The sequence below is a fragment of the Pempheris klunzingeri genome, chromosome 15, assembly GCF_042242105.1.
Source record: "Pempheris klunzingeri isolate RE-2024b chromosome 15, fPemKlu1.hap1, whole genome shotgun sequence".
Classification (NCBI taxonomy): Eukaryota; Metazoa; Chordata; class Actinopteri; order Acropomatiformes; family Pempheridae; genus Pempheris; species Pempheris klunzingeri.
The window spans coordinates 21,568,701-21,590,368 of NC_092026.1; the positions used below are offsets into that span (position 1 = coordinate 21,568,701).

Here is a 21,668-nt window from a genome sequence, read left to right on the forward strand (position 1 = left end):
AACTAACAAAATGTTAAAATTTCCAAAATGTTGATGTACTTGACCTCAGAAAAAGCAGTTAAGTAAACTATCTCACCACAAGGTGCATTTAATAGCTCTTCTGCAGCTTGACATGAACCTAGGCCTTTTTTTAGTTAGGAAAAGTCCTTAAAGTGCTTGTGACAAAAATGGAAACTGAATCTAGAATTCAATAACAACTGGGCAAACTCTGCTGATGAAGACCATATGACATTGTCAAAAGCTCCCTAACAGCTACTAAATAGACATTGTTGTGAGATTGTCTTCTCATTTGGTAAAATTATCATTTAAATCAGGGAGTATATGATGAAAGAATAAGTAACAAGATAACATATTTGATGAGAAACTCCATGCCAGCTGACACTTCTGTTGGTACCAAAAAAAAGTACTGAGGTTCGATACCCGGACCCAATTATGTTCAGTCCAGTCACACAGCAGCCTAGTGTACACTGAACTATGTTTCCTCTTTACATTTCTGTCATCCCAGCACAGCATTCCAGCCACAGCAGTGCTATTCTGACAGTCTGGAGAAAGCACAGCTGGGGTGATGCCAGGGCAAGGTTTTCCCCAGGGAAAGGAACCTGGTGGGTTGAAGGGGGGAGATTTTCAGACTCACAGGTGCTGTTGAATATTAGTCTCACGGCAAGAAGTCTGGGCTCATGGGAGTGAATTATTCATCCTCTGAACCCAGCCTGTGTGCCTCTGCCTCACCAGGTTACTGCAACCCAGATCTGCAACGTTTGATGCTGCTGCAACATTCCAGCCACTGAATAAGACTTCTGCAAAGATGAGCCACACTGGCCTGTCCAAGGCATGGGAGTTCTATCCAAACTTCACCAATATCAGCGCTTCATTCTGCTCAAATTCACATGTTCAATTAGGTTTTCCTTTCTGTTGCTAGTACAGAAACTTAATGCAGTGACATTTAATTCACTAATGTCAGTCTCAAGTTGAGTAAAGTACTACAAGTCTAATTTACAGAAAAAAAAAACATTGGCAGTATTGTGCCATTCCCGAGTGCAGACATGAAATTATTTAATTTATATATGGTTGATTGTAAGAGCTGGCGCTGAAATTATTCACTTTTGGGTTCATTATGGTTTCGACAAATGCGAAGCAGAATATTATGTGGTACATATTCATTAAGCAGTGCCTGCTGTCAATAGGAATACATGCAATTTGTTAAATTACTTTAAATATACACCTATGTGACAAAATAAATCAGAAATATGAGGCATATTGGCTTTTTTAATTGCAGAGGAAGTAGACAACTTTTTTTGCTTTAACTTATTTTGAAGTTAAGCGTTGATTGCTCAAAGTAAAGGCTGTAGAATAATGACAGCGCTCATTTCTCCTCACCACTTGTCCCTGGACATGTTCATGCTACATTTGACATTCTGTTTTTCCTATGTGTGTCTTTCTTTCATTTGACCAGGCCAGTGTAACATTGAGGCACATACTATCCTGGGTTTGTTTGTGTTATTAGGTTACAGTTTACATCTAGTGCATGAAGGATTAAAGTAAAACAGTCATTTAGTTCAGTTATCCTTTAATAAGTTGCAGACAAAAAGTGGTTAAATTGTTTATTGCTTATACTTACCTGTCTTTGTTTGTTCTGGCTCACCACACAGGAGTGTTTGGAGAGGAGGCCGGCCCAGCACTTCCCCAATTTATGGTGTTGGTGATGTCAGAGTGACATCATTGGGTCAGACCAAGTGGAGGGTTTTTTTTTTTCCGTTTGACAAATGTTTTGTTGGTATTAAAGCGCATGAATTATTGTTGATTTCGCTTGTTTAGCTTGTGGGGAAATGGTTGGAGGTGTCTAGAGGTTTGTAGTGTGTGCTGTGATTTTATTTGCAGATTTGTTTGCATTCGGGGGGCAGACTGGGTCACCATGTTGCTGAATGGTAGAGCTGAAGTGAGCCAAGGTGTGAATTGACTGCCCTATATAAGGAGTAGGTATTTGGGTGCGAGATGTGAGGGCTGTGCTGCCACAGTGTAATAGTTCCTTTTTTGAGTAGCTGCAGTTTAGTTTTGAAATTATGTTTTGTTGTAAATAAATTTTTGTATCATTTTCTAACTTAAGTTTAACTTCATGGGAGAAAATCACCTCTTTTGCACACAAGAAGTCTGCTGAGTCTGCCTGCCTACCACCTTCCTTGACCTTTTTGGCCAGACTACTCTACACCATCTGCGTTTGGTTCCCTGTAAGCTTCGCTTTCACCATGGAATTCTCTCTGTCACCAGGTATGATCAGGAAAATGAAAGCTCAACTCATGGTACATCAACCACTGCGCAACCAAAAACAGGAAGAGGATAGCACTTTTGTTTTTCCTGGTAGCTCTTGTAAGCTATGCCCAGCAGCAATGCCCTAGTACTACACCCAGACAGGGGTCTGAAAGTAAACACCCACAGATATATACAAGAAAGTATTAAAAACAATTATAGTACCTTTGTAGAAGTAGCCTAATGACACATCACACAGACACATGGTTTGTAAAAGTGACCGATTTTAACTATTTGCACAATTTGTAGGAAAGGAGTACAGCAGCCAACACCATGACAAGCAACAGTCAGATTTGCAGGGACAAATAAGGAGAGCTGAAAAAATTGCTTTTGGTGTGAATTCAGTTGCACCACAATTCTTTTCTTGTCTCTGCCTTCTTAAATGTCTCTACTGTCTACCTTCAGCTGGGATCCTATTATGAATAATGCCCCATTTAGAGATCTGGGAACGGCAATAGGGAAATCCACGGTTAGCCTTGGGACTTGCTCAAAGACTTAGTAGGACAGGGAAAGATATGTTTGCATTTTAGTCAAACCACAGCTTCAGCAGTGGGTAATGATATTCACACTACAGAGAAATATTCACACTGGTGTTCAGAGTATTTCAGTTGTAGTTCTTGAGGCTATAGAGTGCAGTAGGACAACTGCACAAACTGTTTTACAAGAGTAAATCCAACAAAGCAAGACTGTTTCAATTCAATCGTTTCTAAGAAATATAACAAACATGGAGTTAATTCTGTTCTAACTTGTTTAAGTAAGCACGCTATCGTCACGATTCGCAAAGCTGCTGCAGTCGGACTGATGAGAACGCTGAAAAACACCAACTGGCGCTAGAGGCTTTCCACTTTAATTACTCCTTTTGCCCTAATACCAATACATCTCTGAGACATCCCATCCAACTGAATTCATCCTCCCGGCCAGCAGCATACTATCATTACAATCAACTTGTCAGATTTTCACCGGTTTGTTTATTCAGATGTGCATTATTCCAAAAACATGTGTTTTCAACTTTGTTTCCGTTTGCAACCCTGAGCTGCTCCCACACTCCTAATGACTCCTGTGCCCTGTAATTTCTTTAGTGTGGCAAACTCTGATTACAGGGTGGGAGTCAAGCTTCAAGCCAGGCATCATCTTTTCCAGTTATTGTTTTGTGTTTACTCTGTCTTTAACACGGGCCCTGCAGCTGTGTGTGTCTCAATAGCCGTGTCGATGAAGCAGTGTTTAACACCAAAGTGATTTACTACAACACTTTGTGGCAGTACAGCCCATGGCTACTGATTTTCAATGCACTGTTTGCTCAGGCACGCTGGCAAATTAAATAAGAAATGTGTTAAAAACTGAGTTGACATCGGTGGAGCTGACTGACCGTCCTTGATAGTGGACTGTCCAGCATTTGGCCAAGTCATCCCCAGAGGAGCTATTAATGCACTTGTCTCATGTCAGATTTCAGTGAGTTAACTATGGACTGTCACAGGGACAAGCACAAGTGGGAATAAAATATGTCGTAATAAGAGGTTTGCCATATGGATAAAAACTAAAATGGTGATTGACATTGAGGGAAAACACTGCTGTATAATCAGATAAATCCATTCCTACTATAGGAACATAAAGTGGTCATTCACATTATCGTCCTGTTTTTCTGAATGTTCAGCAAGAGACAACATTACATCTCTTCTCCACTGTTTATTCCCTGCTTTCCCCCAGCCTGGCTCTGACACCTCCGGAGTGACCACCCCGCGTGGTGTGGAGCGTACAGTAATGCCATTAAACCTCCCTCTGGGGAATCAGTCACGCGGAGGTTTGAGCTTCGGGGCCAATACAAAAGAGGCCCATTTGAAAAGGAGCCAAGCCCAGCCTGAGGAGGTCAGAGGGCTGTTTACAGAACAACAGTCTCTTATCGGCTGTATGCTTCCCCGAGGAGTCTCCACCGCAAATAGATAACAGCCTCCAAATAGGCGCCAGAGTGTGACCGAAAAGGAGTATAATCAGGTACATTCTGCTTTGGGAGGAAAAAGTGGAGGATAAGGCTGGATAATGGTGTGCTCGACTGTTAGTGGTGAGATCATGTGCTAGAGGGATACGTCTGCATTAAAGAACATACAGTAGGTACATTAAAGTAAAATTTTACTACACGTCCCACTCAAAAGACCATAAAAATGTATATGATAGTTAATTCTGTTTTTTTCATGTCCTAATAACCATTATTCAACAAGACCACTGAGGCCTAATTCATCCTCAGGGATCGCTTCATTATTGAACAGTTAAATGGTCAATAGGTTCAGCCAAGGCAGCTTTTAGCACAAGGGCAAATAGACAGTGTAAAAACCAATGCAAATAACTGGCACTCAAACAAGGCCTAATGCATTAATGACTGCATGACGTGTGCTAATGTGACGGCAACAGATTCAGACTGACAGTAATGGAGAATTTTGCCTCTGGTTATACGCATAAGGCCCGGATGGGGAGAGGAGGAGGAGGGAAGTACACCTGCCTACTGCCTGAGCCTTGACAGAAGCCTAATAAATAACAGGAGACAAGGTGAAACAGCAGTAGCGGCCCCCTCCTCCACCTACACTATCACCAGTTGTGTGAGGAGCACCATCCTACGCGGACAGCTTTTTGGCATGAAACGGTGTCTCCTCCAAGTTAGCAAGTGCACTTGTCCCGTGAAGGAGGCAACTTGAGATATTCATGAAATTACAGAAGAAACTTTTCACCTTTTTTTTTAAACTACATAACTCTGGCGTCAAAGCAGTGGCGGGAGTTTTTATTTGACAGACTTGAAATTAAGCTTCACGCTTCAGGTCAAGGCTCTATGCTCACCTGAACCAAATATCAAAGTGTGCTCTATCAGAATCAATTTCAGCCCACATAATAACCTCTGGGTTATAGGCGACAATGCTGAAAAGAAACCAGCTGATTGAACAGCAGGTTTTGAAGATAAGTGAGGAATGTGCCAGGGTCGGGGTCAATTCAATCTGAGTGTAAAACTGCACTCAGGGTAACTGCCAGTCATTTGTCACTGATACTGATTTAATTCTCAAGGTAGCAGGAGTGAACATTTTTTCAAATAAAAAAACACAAGCATTTTTTTAGATTTAGAATAAAAGTGAGCTGACGTGTATCCTTGTATGCAGATGGGAGGCCTACCAATCAAGTGAGCAGACGCACTGTAATGTCCTGGTTTAAACTGCTTCTCCTCCTCCTCCCTCGTTTCCCTCCTCCTTCTCGTCACCATTAATAACAATTGGGACCCTTGGAGCATTAATTAGTGATATTTTCCTGAGTGCCTGGACTCTCTGAGCCACCTACAACGAATGCAGACTTCTGTAAACATGATCCGCTGCATAGTAAGTTGTTGTTTTTCTACCGAGGGCTTTTTTTCCCCCCCCACCCCAACATGGTGATGAGATCACAGAATTGTTCGAGCATGCCTTACACACACACAAACACTTTCCCTCTCTAACAAACACTCCCTTCTCTGTCTCTCACTCTCTCTTCATTAGGCAGCCCCTGTTGCTGGCCTGTGTGCGATTCATTAGCTTTTATCCTCTTCATTTGAAGAAGGAGCTGTGTATAATTAGAGCAGCTCTGTTTGTCCAGCATCCTTCACACAGTCACATCTCAAGGCCAATTATCATTTCGTTGCAGAGCTCCCAGATAACATAGCCACATCAGCTGCCTCGAGAGTGAACTTCAAACTATTACTGCCTCTCAAGAATGTAAATAAAATCACTTGCAAATCAACAGCTAATGATTGAATGTGGAGTGGTACTCCAGGGATATGAAGATGATCATATTGGTAGAGTTTGCGTTCCAAGATTTTTACTCACTTTCTTTGGCTTGAAAAGTGCCTGCGATAAGCCAGCACTTAACCACTTTCCATACTTACAGTGCAGTCCATAAGATGAGTGTTTGGACAGCCACATTTTTGTTGTTGCATTGGCTCTGTACTCCAGCACTTTAACGTCAAAGCCATTGTTTCATTTCAAAGTGCATTCAGCTTTAATTCAAGCGTTAAGCCTTAAATTGAGCTTTAATTTCACATTCACTCCTGGTGAACAGCGTAGGAATGACTGTCATTTTAGAAAAAGTCCCCCAATCTCAGGACAATGACGCTAAACATATAGTGAAAGCTCTCAAAGAGCTTTTTATGGTCAGCAGTGGAATGTTCCTGACCGGCCAGGTCAGTCATCTGACTCAGTCCAAATTATCATGTGTTTGACTCGCTGAGGAACAGACTGAAGGTCAGCTGATGTCTGGGGGTCATTGCTTGGAAAGGATTCAACACAGAAAAAAAGAGGCACTCTTAGGCAGAGAAGAGTTATTTCCACTTTCCATTTATGTTCCAACTGAAATCACATTTAATCAGCCCACTCTAAAATACACATATTGTGAAAGTGTCTAGTAAAAATGTACTGTTAATAGTTTTGTATAATTAAAAAGGTATTTGGGGAAATAACAGAATGGTCTTTGTGTCAGTTGGCTGAGCGGCCGTGTTGGTGTCTGTGTTTGATTGACAGCAGCAGGCAGACTACCAGAGTGTTATACCACAGGGCCAGTGGGCTGTTTGTGGAGGTGTCAGGGGGTCCACAGAAAAATGGGTAGCATGTGAATTTCGCTATTATTTCATTAACTTCAAGTTAGATCAACGAGAGACTGTAGAGACCAAGAGTGACTTTTCTGTTCACAGGTTTCACACTCAATCTGCAGTACAGACTGTTATGGAACTGCTAGATCTATTCAGACAGAGATCCCTCAGAGTACATCTTATCAAATACATGTCTGTGGCTATCAATCGGGGGTCCTTGACACCAAAAAGGTTGAGAATCACTGCCATAGAGAATGAGAGATAAAGCAAACAAACCTCTGCAATAACCACATATCATGGGCAGACAGTGTGCTGTTAGCAGTGCTATTAAAGATAAGGACCACACCAGCATCTAACCTGACCAAAGTGACATTTGCAGGTGCGTTTACATGTCGTTTAATGTGCTGCAGCTGAGCGGCTAATTAGCCATCAGGCGGGCAAACTGACGTTAGCAGTGCACTTTTCCCTGGTGAATATTTGTTTGGTCGCTCGTTCAACAAGCTAAAAAGGTGCAGGACAAGACGCATGCTTGTGTTTGTAATAATCATGTTAGATAAGAGGGAAAGCTGATGTGTGTTGTTCAGAGTCTGTGGCTCTTGTGTTGGGTAGCGAGCTGCTGCCTGCTCTGCCAGTGATGGAACACTAACGTCAGTGAACTAAGGCAGCCATTGACATACATCGAATTAATGCAAAAGTAGGGGGCACCATTATGTAACCAACAAATGAAAATATAAATTCCTACTTATCATAAAAAGTATGCTGTAAAAGGCAGAAATTTTCAGTTGGACTTTAATTGTCTTCGACCAATTTTAACTTTGCAGAGTTTTCACCGGGGCAGAAATGGTAAAACAAATCCATTACACCTGCTGGTCTATACAGACAATGGGCGTCATTGGGTCACATAATTAAATAACAAACCTTCACATTTGGTTTGTATTTGACGGATTAAATAACATGACTTCTTTAGTAAGTTCACATTAACTTAAAATGGCTACACTTTTTGCAGCCTCACAATTAAAGCTGAGAGTCAGGACTTTAAGCTCATGGTAACAAACTAATAAACAGCCTAACATCCCATTTAAAATGTTACTAATTGTGTCACCAATAAAAGTTTAAACAGGACAGATCCCTCTCTGATTTAATCTCTGCACTAGTTATGTTTCCTGCCACCTAAATTGATGAAAAATTCCTCCCTTGGTTACTCATGCACTCCTAAGCATCATCAGTCTGTGATGTTGAGGGCGTCTCGGGAGTTATTTTGTGATGAAGTGTTGTTTACTTCTTTTGGAGTCTCGACTTTTCCTAAACCTCCCTTATCTACTACTTCAGTTACTGATTTCCAACAATTTCCAAGAATGGCTTGTGGCGACGTCTACAGAACAGATGCTGACTTTTCCCACTGAAACAAAGCTGAATAATGTGTCAAGCTGTGCGCTCTTTACACTGGATAGGACACGTTTTGTTATTCTGATAGAGGTCTAATGAGGATAGCAAAATATTAGATATCCTCTTACATGGTGGATTTCTCTACGAAAACGTTGTTGACCTTTTAATTTTGAGGAATTAACAGTTTCTGACATTAGCTGCTGATGCTTCACATAGCAGATTTTTTAATATTTCATTATATTTCTTGCAATAGGGGTTGTCTGGAAATACCTTGATGCAATGTCACGTTGCAAAAAAGAAGTGTTTTTGTGTGTGTGTGTTTTTTTTTTTAATGTGTTTTGCGTGTAATTTTCCTTTAGGTTTTGCAAAGTAGTTTGTTATTGGGTGTAAAACTAAGATGCACTGACACTGACAGGCCATGTATGTAAAACAGAAGTCCTGCAGCAAACATATTGGAAATCAAAGAGCAGAGATTTTGTTAGAAAGTATGTTAGACGTGTGTACTAGTCAAAAATGGAAAAATATTCCCATCAGCCTAGTCACTTCAAACTGTCTAAGTCTATATATGAGCATTTAATATTGCAAGTTCTTAAAGTTTTAGTTTTTAACATGACACCCCCTCCCTCCTTCCCTCGTGTCTACCAGCTATGATCAGTCTTAAGACAGCCCTGCAACAAACTCAGCAGACCCTTTTCTAGGAAGTCACACATGTACCCTGAGTGTTTGAACAGCTTCAGTAAATCCATGTGTTTCCACCGCCTTCATTATCATCATAATATAAGTGTCTGAAAAGCAAAGTTACAGAAGAATGTAGACACCTCACTTTCTGCTTTGTACTATCATCAATCACCATGGAGCTTTTTTTCTCTCCTCCAACACTGGTTGAAGCCATCAAAAAAAGAAAAAAGAGAAAGAAAAAAAAAAAAAAATCACATGCATATTTAATTTCATTCTCCACTGGCTCACACAAAGGAAACTGCCACCCTTCAGGACACCTTTCGGAAAAGTCTCTATTAAATCTGAGTCAGCTGGGAGGAGGGACGGGGAAGGGGGAAAAAAGAAACATTTCATGAGTGAAAAACTATCTAAATTATTGCCAGACTTCAAATGAAGTGCTGTTTATCTTCCCAAGCAGCCAATGTGTTGTTTTACTCCTTAGTCACAGCTTGGATGGCAATCAGGATCGGTCAACCAGGACACTATCAGCAGCAGTCACTCTGCAATGACAAACTACAGCTCTACTCTCCGAGCATGGGCATTATTCTCAACACACGGCTCACCCCTATCAGAAAACGAGGCAGGTTTTATGGCTGCTGGAAAAGGTGGTAAACATAACAAAGCGCGGAGCTCCCTGGAATTTAATGTGCTCGGTCAAAAGACAGAGTATAGATATCAAAGGCCAGGCCTTCTAGAAAAAAAAGCTGTCCACATAATGTAGAAAACAGAGGCACTGGCCATACACAACAAGTGATTTATCGTTTTTTTTTTTTTTGCTTTCTCTCTTAACCTAGAGTATCCAGTGGGCATTGTGAATGCAATACGGAGGGGAAAAAAAACAACGAAAGAGCAGTTCATCAGTGCCACTGAGAGCAGATATCCAGGTAAACAAGTTCACAAAGGAACGAGATCAAACTGATACAGTGTGATCCTGATTATGGAGTCGGTTCTGTGTTTTTACTCGTAAATTAAAAGACCTCCAAACTGTTCTCTGTGATCCAATTGAGGCTGCACAGTCACAAGGCACTGATACTGTGCACTGAAGTCGACTGGTACTCTGGTTACCTCACTGATCTAATTATCACATGAGCTGTTATCACATACTCTCCATAACAAATGTCTCTAGCCGTATGCACAGGCTCATATTTAGCCTCTACCTCTCCATCCGTGTGTGGCTAATCCGTCACCTAGCCAGAGAGAGGTACACACATCCAATTGATTTTTTCCTGGTTTACATATTTACACACACTCTCATGCAATTAGGAGCACATTTATCGATGGTTTCGGCACCACTGGGAGCCCTGCAGTGCAACCCACTCCAATAAATCTCCCAGTCCTGTGGTTGCCAGCGGGCAAGAGTGATAAACCTCACACAAAAATGGACTGGGAATACTTTGAGCTCCAGGGTAAGAGAGTTCTCGCTCACTGAAATGGACCCCTGGCGTGCATACTACTTGATAAAAACTATTTATTTATCTTCAAACATTTTCTTTTCTTCAACTCCAAATATGCCAGTACCCTCTAGATAAAGATTTCTGATATGAAGGGACACATAAAATAAACAAGAAATAATAATTTATTAAGCAGCCAACTGGTTTTATTTAATCAGAGGTGTGATCAAACTGAAATTTTGCCAGAGCAGAGACACAAATAGTTTCCAGAGTGCATCTGAATCCTGATCCATGTGTCTGGCTCGTGGTGCTCCACTCTGAGCGGCTTGACTTCATCATCTGGGTATCATATTATATGTGTACCATGCTGCCCCCAACAGGCTCTCTGAAAACTGCTTCAGTGGTCTGCTGAATCCCACAGCATCCAGCTACAACTGAGGCCACACATCCCACCACTACTTCACTGCACACACACACACCTCCGCCTCGGAGTCTGAGCAGGATGTAAAATCAAACCCGTTCAGTCAGTCTATTCTGTGTTTTTATGAAGTTTTTAACTAATTGCATTGGCAGTATGGATCACCCTCAGACGGGACATTCATCGTCCATACATTGATTGGCATGAATATAGGCTAATGTGCTCTTCTTCCACAGTGATAATGCCATTGTGTAGACAGCAGGATTGACCTCTTTAGGGGTTAAATTAGACTAGAATGTTAAGTCCCTTCGGGCAATCTACGGCCATTACACTGAAGGTGGAAGTCTGCACTTCTATTTCAATAATTCTAATGAGTCACTATCTGGTACTAATCCCTGAACTTTTCCTCTGTGCAAAGCTTTGAATAGACTTGCTAGAAATGAAGTTGCCTGTGTATGAATATCATTAATTTGAGTGCTGTTTTTGTGTCTTTATGGGAAAGTTTGCAGCAGCGAAACGAGCAATCCATCAAATCTGAAGTGACAAAATGACAAAGCAGACCAGACTCTGAGACATCCAAAAGCATGTGTTCCCAGCTGACAACACAAAGTACGCAAAGACCAAACAGTTCTGTTAAAAAAAAATGAGAGGTTGATTAACTTTTTCCCAGTTATTTCATTCAAAGTGGATTTGTGGGCAGACAGCTCCAAAAAAAACACAAGTCAAGCCCATATTAGGAACTATGGATTCTTTTAATGTGGAAAAGGAGTAAAACCAAGATTTATATATTTTTTTTAAAGCATGTCATATGCAAACTACTAGTAGAGGCGTGTGACATGTGGGATTTGATATTGTGCACAGAAATTTAACTGTTTTTGCACTTAGGATGAAAAATGCTGAGAAAACTTGGGATGGAAAGAACTGTGCTCTCCAAACATCATTTACATGAGGCATTTAAGGCGATCACGTCCACGTTAAAGTGGCTGTAACCTACGTGGAAATGGTCACAGGGACATCTTACATGAAGTTCACACGGAGTTCACGGTGAAACAGTGACAGTAGGTCTCTTTGGGCTTATCGCCTCGCCGTATACGACCAACAGCGCGCACGCGGCGACACTTTGGTGCGAGAATCCCTTGAGGTTAATCACATTAGACAGCAACTTATCAAGATAAAGTTAGACACCAAAAACAGTGAACTCCTTAAACTTGCGGTCACAGAAAGCGCGCCGTCAAACGCAGCGCAGCCGCTCCGGTGCCCGTTGCGCACCTGCTCGTTGCGCACAGCGGCACGAAAGGTGAGAACAAACTACTGCCTGAGTGCCAGTGTTGTAGCGGCAAACTGTGCCATCCTGGTGATTGTAAATCACATGGGAAGTGAATTAATCATTTTACAAGCAGGGTGCCACCTTCATATAACTTACATTACTTTACATGTGCTCGAATTCACACCATCAGCATTAGTTAAAACCTCTAAAATTGCGGGTAAAGTATCAGACAAAACAGTGGGCAAACTGAGTTTAAGCGCCTTTCCTCCCCTCCCCTTCGTCTCTGTGGCATAAAACAGGACTGCGTTTGTGTTCTGTCCATGCAAACATCTCCAGGTAATCAGCCTTACCTTTAAAAACTTCCCCCCGGACGGACAACAGCAGCGTTATTGCAGCAAACAAGCAATTGATAACTTTATCCATGTCGACAGCGCCGTCGTAGCGTTAACCCCGAGCCGCGGGGTTAACTGGCAACTCTTCTTTCTTTATTGCAACTTGAATCCTACCTATACTTTTAGGAGTGTTCAGTCTAAAGTGTCTTCGCCCTGCCCTCCGTCCCTGAGGCGTGCTGTCGGGGTGTGAGAGGACACTGTCGCCGACACGGCTGCTCCTTGCCGGCTTGCTCCACACTTGGAGGAGGAATGTGTGAGTGAGTCCTGATTCCTGAATTACGCGCGGATTGAGTGGTCCGGCAGCTCCAGGAGAGCAGCAGCTGTGCGCGCCCTGTCTGTCCGGTAGAGGGCGCGTATGAGCCCCGCATGTGAGCGAGAGGACAGGCGGGGGTGTCCCCTCCTCCTCCCCTCCTCCTCCCCTCCTCTGACCGTGACTCCATTGGCGCTTATTTGGACCAGCTGTGGAGACTGAAGTGAGCTGAGGTTAAGCAGCATCCCGGCCGTTTAAGAATGAAGTCTGCCATCACTGATTAAAGGTAGTAATTAAAAAAAACTAGTCAGTGATATTGTGCTGTTTGAGACTGACATTGGCTTCACTTCCTCATTGTTCGAGGTCCCATACACCCCACTTTTATACATATGAAAATAATAATTGCAAAATCAACCAATTATTGCCTTTAGATACATTTTTATCTTCTTATGGCATTAATTAAAACCCAACCTGAAGAAAAGTATCACATAGTCCTTTAAACACAATCTGATCTTGAGCATTTGTTGAAGGTGACAAAGCACTGATGCATTATTGTTTCACCAAATAAACACTGGGGTATACATAAGAAGATATAAATACCCTTTGGTTATCTGCACAGTGGTGTTATTTATGTTTGAGGTTAATTAGACTCGAGGCGTCTAACTCCCTGTTACATGTCCTGTGAATTAACTGTTGTGAAATTCCTATAACAGAAAACCAAGTGGATTTATTTGGGATTTGTGAGGAGTAGTGCTGTGCAACGTCTACTGTCAACACCAATCACAGATGTGGAAATCCATTAAATTGAACCATGTTCTCCAGCTGCTGTCTCTGAGACCCCAAAACAGAAATTATTTTCTGCAGCGGATTTAATTCCAAAATCATGTGTACAAAACAATTCTTGTAAAATTAGGAAAAGTCATGAAGTATCAAGGTGATAAACTTTGATTTCTGAGCTGCGCTGCCATCATATTCATGATTAGACTGTGCAGAAAGCTGCGTAATCATTCCAATACTAATAAGACTATTTTGAAAATAAAACATAAATTAACTATAAAGCCAATCATCTCAATCTACTGATGACGATCAAGTGATATGACTGAAAGCTTCGCAATAGCTACTAAATGGAACTCGTGGTGAGATTGTTTTTCATCTGCTGGTCAAAAAACTAATATTAAACCTTTTAAAAGAAGCTCTGAACAAATGAAAATGATGTAATTCCACTTTTTTCTTTGGAAGGTGATTTTATACACTGTGTAAGCACTTTTCATGCTCAACCTGACTCCTTCATTTATTAACAAATATTTATATGTTGTTAAAAAAAAAATGTTGCCAGCTGGATTCTTAATCATCATTCACCTTGTGTGTCCTTTCTGGTCAAATTCACACATTGATCCTATTAAAGGGAAACCCAAGCTCACGTTCAAAAGGACCGCATCAGTTGACCTGCCAAAACAGGACCACATCTCCACACGTGTGCTTTTTCAGCTTCGATGAATCATCGACTTTAATATACGCAAATATTTGTTCAAAATTAGTCTTATCTGAGACGGCGAGCGCAAACAACGGTGGGATATTCTCACAGCAATATCAAACAGAGCGATGGAGAAGCAACTAACGACAAAGTCAACCAATGTCATTCCTTTATTGTTTTTGCATACATAAACACACATGGCGATTTCACTTGTACCAGCAGTTTTCATAGCTAATTAAAATGCACCCAGATTGACACAGGCCTACATTTAGTCTCACAATGACCTCGGGTTGTCAAGGATATATGGCTCCCGTTGATGTTTTTCCACACCAGTACACCAAACAATGGCTGAAGCATTTCACAAGAAGCGCCACATGTCTTTTTGTCGTCTTTAAGTATTGTCTTGGCTGCAACAGTTATGTTGCCAGGAATGCATGAATACCAGTCTGAGCAGAGCTGTCATGGGAATTGATGAGAATGTAAACTCCTCCGATTGGATGGAGGAATGAATGGATGGCATCATTGTTTGCACCCACGAATGCACAGAGGCATAGAGAGAGAAACAGAGTGTGTGTTTGTGAATGTGTGATTGAGGGCTGTGTTTCAGCAGGGCTCCATAAACACAGTTCTAAGTCATGTTCAACAAATATATCATAATCATACATTTGTGTCTGATGCACTCCCACAGCCCTATCAGATGGCCTAAAGTACCCCACCATCAGCCAAACCCGCTATGTCCCAACAGTGTTGAGTCTGAGTTGACTTTAAACTGCATTTCATATAAAAGTAGATATTATTACAATACTTTCTTCATACAATTGAACCGCCAATGTTTAAGTATTACAACTCAGAGTGACAGAAGCTGGTAAGCTGATAGCTAGCAAGATAACTAATTCAAATGTTGATCCATTAGTTTAGCAGCAGCACTTTTAGCTAACTATTTCAAATGTTTTTACCCGACTCTTTGGGCCATTCATCCTTTACTTCTAACCACAGTGATAATTGATTGAGCTGCAGAGCTACACCTGTTTGAGAATCACATATCGTCTCCATGTGTGGTTATAGAAAAATCAAGCCCATGTACAAAGTCTACCTTTAAAAATACTGTATGTTGGCCAGCCACTTTTTTTTACACGGTAACCTTTCATGCTCTTACTTTCATCGCACTCTCAAAGCAAGACACAGAAAAGCAGGGACATCCCACTGATTGAACTGGGAGGAAGTGGCAGCAAAGTTGGTGCCAGACCAGGATCAAAAGATTCCATATTTAGGCCTCAAAGGTTATGACATGGCCCACTGTTTCAGTGACTCACTGTTGCTGATTTCTGAACAACATCCTGAGCTGCTGAATAGGTGATATTGGCATTTCATCGCGGAGAGCCGCCACCAGCGAAGTAAGAACCTGTTGCCCTTCAGCAAATCTACTCTCCTTCATATTTCTCCCTGCAGGAACACTTTAAATCAGTCAAACATGAGAATGATGTGCTAAATAACACTTTGTAGTAATTGGCATAAGTGGTAGTATAATGCTGTTTGTCAATAAATGCCAATCACCTCACCCTATGTGAGAAGTCTCAGCGTGACTGAATAAATCACAGAACTTAAACTGCACTCCAAAGAAAGACTTATTAAGCCTCTCCTCATGTGGCTGCCAGACAACAATGATTTTGTCATTTAATTCCATTGTGATTATCCTGTGCCTTGATTGTCAAAAGCTCAATACGAGATTGATTAGCTGTCCCTCATTATGGGAAGTCACTGGCTGCTGGTGATGCTAAACTGTTTTCTAAGCTTTGGCTTCTGAATGCAAAATACCTTTGAATGAAGAACACGGGTGCCAATCTGTGCTCACCCAGTTGTTCTGTCCTCCACAGTGTCTCATTATAAAGCAAAGTTATCGGAGCACGTAGCAATTAAATAGGATCAGCAAATCCTACAAAGTCTGCTAGGGGCAGTCATGGGTGATCCCTGGTGCACAGCTGACCACTAGTGAGTGAGTACTATTCACAACGAGCTTGATTGCCAGACTGCAAAGGATCACTTCAATTAATCTTCATAGTCTGTTTTATTTCACTGTACACAAGAGACTGTTTGCATTTCACAAGCAGATCCCAGTCTTTACTTTGGCTACTGAAATTCCTTTGGAATTAAAATAACTGAGTTTTAGTCTGTTTGTTACAGACGTATAATCTTCTGTCTATACTGTGTAATGTTCACTATATGTTATGTTACACAGCTGACACAAGCAGACAAAGTCATTCTATATTTCATGATCACTAGAATAGCAACATCACCACACATAGCTGAATTCAGGTCATCTGACTCACATTGATGCAAAGTCCTTATAGGTGCTTTATTTGACAACATATCCCATGATCACTATCTAGGACAAAGACCTATTCAGGAGGGATTCATCCATCATGAATACGTAGGGTGTGTGTGTGTGTGTGTCTGTCTGTGTGTCTGTGTCTGTGTGTGCTGCACTAACAGAGAGCGACGGAGAGGGTGAAAGGCTAGCTCAGCATTCACTTTTACTAATGTAGTAACAGGAACGCACCAACAGAGGTCACTTTTCTGCCTCTTCCATTGCACAAACTTCAATGTAAGTAGTTGAAAATGTGTTTGACCCTCTTAAACTGTGGTGACATCTAAACTTCATTAATATTTGAGCAGCTCAGTTGACACAAACTCCGGAGCAACTTGTTGGTATACTAATAGAACAGATACATTTATCCAGTTATACTCACTGCATCATAAAGCTGCTCTACTACTCTAAATAAAATAAAGCACCTTAACACACCTTACTGTTCTAGGTGTATTAAAGAGAAGTGTGAGTGTGTGTATATGTTTGTGTGTCCACATCACGATTATCCATGGATTTTACCAAACAGCTTTTATAACTAAAAACAGAATTGATTCTTTTTGCGTACTTGTAACACAAATATTACACTTTTTTTGTATTGAAATACAATTTGATCAACATAAAAAAATCAAACAATATGATTATTTCATATTATTTATAGTATCACATTGTATTATTTCAGTATGAATCCACAAAACATCGCATAACTATAATACTGAGGTACAATGTTTCAGTTGTTGGGTTGGACTGGTCAAATATACATTGGAGGGTTAGGCAGCTGTGGCTCAGTGGTAGAGTGGGTCGTCCCTCAATCTGAAGGTCGGAGGTTCGATCCCCAGCTCCTATGGGTCAACATGTCAAAGTGTCCTTGGGCAAAACACTGAACCCCAACTTGCTCCTGAACCCCAACTTCAATGTGTGAATGAGTGTGAAAGAATAGTCTCCTCCAAATTACATTCCTCCTGTATAAAGAATGGGTGAATGAGGATGTCATGTAAAGTGCTTTGAGTAGTTGAAATAACTAGAACTATACAAATACAGACCATTTACCATTCATAATGCTCCCTCTGCATTTTTTCCATTAACTACAACCACAGTTTTAAACTGCTTAGGGCAAAGGGAGTTGTTGAAAACCATCAGGTAAAGGGTCCAAATTTGAATGAATTATTTAGAATAAATTACATTTCAAGATTTCTGAACTTAATGGTTGCTTTAAATTATTTGAATTGAGTTGAACAGTTTGTTCTACAATAGTCCACCATCTGTTTTGTGAAGCAATTTTCAATTACTTGTATTGTACTTTTTTTGTCACAACACCTGACAACCTCAGAGGAGCCCTGCTCAGCCCTGCTCTGATCCGATGTAGTGGAACAATATATAATCAGAGTCTAAGTCTCTGTTGTGGTGTGTATTTTTTTTGCAGATCGTAAGCCCCCCCCCCCCTCCACTGTTCTTTCCACTGACTTTACGCACCAGGTCCCGTGACACGAATGCACCAGGGAGGGTGGTGATCTGTGGCTGAACTATACCCCCCTCACTGCCACAGTCCAAACAAGATAAACCGGCCAGTAATCAGCCCCCAAATGTAGACCTGTGAATTTTTGCCTGAGCTGTACAACTTGTTCTGACCCCTATGCTGTGGATTAACAAATGTTTAGGCATGACACAGCAGTGACTTGTTGTTTATTTTTAACCCAACTTTGACATTACATAAGAAACAGGATATATTAACATCATGATAGAGTAATGGTCATTTGTCTTGAGTGATAGTCTTGTAATGTAATCAGGCAGTTTGTGGTAACAGCTAGTGTGGTAACACTAACAGCATGACTACCACGTGCCAGGGGTCAGATTTGTGCCACCATCTCATAATGGCACACAGGCACACACCCACAGATGAGCACACACACGCACAGTGGTAGTCCCTCATGTGGGCTTGAGGTAGTTATAGAGGGCACTGAGTCCCCCTTGTAGCACCTCCTGGATAGGCTTGAGAAGGGGGTTGTGGATAATATGAAGTCCTTTATCCAGGGGGTGGCAGGCCAACCTCCCAAGCCTGCTCAGTAGGTACAGTTCCATAGGCACATTTTGCAGGTCATTGAAGTCAACATTGAGGAGTTCTAAAGACTCCAGGAAGCACAGCGTCTTAGGCAGAGTGTGGATGCTGTTTCCCTCCACGATGAGGATCTTCAGGTTAACCAAGTCCTGAATCTGGTCTGCAATGGTCTCCAAACGATTGCAAGCCAGGTGAAGAAATACCAGGCTCCTCATGCTGTAGACACAGGTGGGGATGTGAACAATGCGGTTGTGGCTAAGGTTGAGTTTGGTCAGATTGTGAATGGTGGCCAAGCTGCCAGGGAGCCCTGTGATCTGGTTGTTGGCCAGGCTGAGCACCTCCAGGCAGGTACAGGACCCCAGCTCCTCGGGGACCTCGCTCAGGCGGTTACGACAGGCAAAGAGCACGCGCAGCTTCTTTAGGAGGCCGATCTCAGGCGGGAGGCTAGACAGGTTGTTACCCCACAGGTTGAGGATCACCAGATTGTCCAGAGTTCCCAGGGCAGGGGGCAGAGAGATCAGGCAGTTCATGGACAAGTTTAGCTTCTGCAGTTCTCGGAGCTCCCACAGCTCACTGGGGGTCCCATCAAGTCCCCGCATGGCCAGACTGAGGGTGCTGTAGCCAAAGTGCACCGTCGCGTGTCTGCGGATCCTCTCAGCAGCTGAGGACAAACTGGGCTGGTCTTCTCTCCCAGCACTTTTCTCCCTCCTTTGACTCATACTCACCTCATTCAACTCCTTGTTGGAGAAACTGCGAGACTGCTTCCCACCCATCGTCCTCGCGGCACTGTTGATTCTATCACCTATAACAAGATGTCAGCATGCGATTAGATGAATCACCAACACTGAGAGGATTGCTAAGGGTAATGGCTGCTGATTGATCTCCAGGGTTCTTGATCGAGCCACAGAACATGATCAGCTCTACGGAGTGTCGGCTGCTGTTACGCTGAATCCTGGCTGAATTTTTCTCAGCGAGTTGAGTTGCATGCTGCTGTAACTGAGCACTACAGGGACTCGTGGTCTGCGGCTCCCAGACCAACTGCCTGTCTTACTGGATTTCATACCCCAGCTGGTCCTGTCACTTTGCAAGTCCACAGATAGCCTGCTCCCCACCCACTACAGGAGGGCTGGACTTGGGATAGGATGCTGTTTGAGCTCAATCAGTTGAGGTCACTGCCATGATCTCATAGCCTAACTCACAAAAATACACTGGTGCTCACAAATGCTATCACCCTCACACCGTGTTTATCTCGTTAGCTGCATCTGATATTTTTCGTAATCAGTTTTATATCGTAAGAGTTTGCAAGAGTTTTATTCTCTGGCTGACCATAAGCTCTCTGATCTCTTGTCTCGACTGAAATATGGCACCAAGCTGGCAGCCGTGAAAGCACTGAATCATCTCTCAAAAAAGTAACAGATCTTAGAGGTATTAGTGGACCCGTATGCACAGACATGTGTTGTTTGAATCTCAAGTGCAAAAAGACGTGGAACATTCCAGTATGTTTCTTGAAAACGCTACTGCTATTCAAAATCTCATTCATGCGGCCCCAAGGGGAGAATCTCTCTTTATGTAAAAGCATATAAAAGCATAGCGCTTTCACATTTTCCCCCCAGCAACTTACACGCTGAGATAAAAAGTTCTTTATGTTTTTGTTTTTTCTCTAAAGAGTTTTTAATAGCATTCACTGCAAGCTATTTGTTCCATTTCCTTTTAGAAAAGGTCAAATTAATAAAAGCATTTAAACAATAATTTTCCAGTATTTACCTTGAGTTGAGTGAATAGATTCTACTGTCTGCTTGATCAGTTCAGAGTCATATGAGGGTTGTGATATCTCATAATGCAGCATAAGCTGTACAGGTACTCAGAGTATCACTGGACAAACACATTCAAAACATAAAACATTTGATGAGCTCCTAGAATATAATGCACTGCTGTAGAATTAACTAGTAGCATATAGAATAGAAAAACTGTGAAGTGTTGCTTACAAATTAATGCATCAGTAGTAATAAAATAAATGATTTATTAAATAATGTAAAACAGTCAGGCAATTTTTTCTGCATTTTGAGTGCTTCTCCTTTTAATAGTGCACTTTGCTCATTTTGATACTAAAGCTAATTCTGTTTTACTCAAGTGACAATGTAAATGTAGAGCTTTTACTCGTAGTGAAATATTTTTATACAACAGTGTTGCTACATTTCACCTCCATTTCATAAAACCTGCTTGTCTTTGGACTGTAGGAGGAAGCCCAGGCAGACAGAGGAGAACACGCAAACTCCACATAAAAAAAAAAAGGCCTCACTTGCTGGTTTGCCTGCTGTGAGGCAGCATTACTAAAGCATCATCACTTGAGGGAGTTCAAGTCATTTAGCCCCAAATAAAAAGTTTGACCTATACAATTTATACAGCATGTGACCACCTCTATCCTTAGTGAATCAAAATCCTATAACAAGGAAGAAAACCACAAGAAACAGACAGAGAAACAGAGGAGAGATCCCTTTTACAGGATGCTGAATGTACAAAATGTACAGCACGTACACTGAGATTCTGTGCTATCTATTTCTCCATTTATTATCATTAAGAAGTATATGTACATACAATTAATTGTTTTTAAGATGTTGCAATGTGGTTATATGCAGATATAAGGACATTCTAAGCATTTATGCACAGGAGGTATTAGCTGTAGAGTGTTTTTAATCATTTATAACTTCTATTAAGACATGTTTAATGTAATAATAACTGGGTTACATTATATCGTAATTCATTATCTATTCAGTAATCAGCACACAGTTATAGTTTCTTCACTGGAGAAATTCTTGGTAACTACATCATAAATACTTGTTTATCATTAACACCTAAAAGATCTTATATCTGCTTACAACTACATTACAGTGCATTATAAGCCATTCATATACCTTGTGCTTATAAATGTTAAATAAGAGAAATTTCATCAAGTGTTACTGTGATTTCTAATAATTGTAAAATAACATATAGGTAAAAGGGCCAAATTTTGCCAAATAAAGACAAAACTTGCCTCTTTTCTCCTGAAATAAACACTATTTT

At 41.4% G+C, this 21,668-nt stretch overlaps 2 protein-coding genes across 2 annotated transcripts in view; both read right to left on the reverse strand.

Annotated features, from left to right (window-relative positions):
- LOC139214775 (receptor-type tyrosine-protein phosphatase mu-like) overlaps nt 1-12,497 on the reverse strand; it is a 143,774-nt gene extending 131,277 nt beyond the window's left edge. The window contains exon 1 of the mRNA XM_070845697.1: nt 12,425-12,497. Coding sequence (XP_070701798.1) covers nt 12,425-12,497 — 73 coding nt within the window. The remainder of the gene's footprint in view (nt 1-12,424) is intronic.
- A 5,727-nt stretch (nt 12,498-18,224) lies between these two features.
- LOC139214609 (leucine-rich repeat-containing protein 30-like) lies at nt 18,225-19,603 on the reverse strand. Its single transcript, XM_070845501.1, has one exon. The coding sequence runs from the start codon at nt 19,379-19,381 to the stop codon at nt 18,479-18,481; it is 903 nt and encodes a 300-aa protein (XP_070701602.1). The 5' UTR covers nt 19,382-19,603; the 3' UTR covers nt 18,225-18,478.
- Between the last annotated feature and the right edge of the window lie 2,065 nt (nt 19,604-21,668).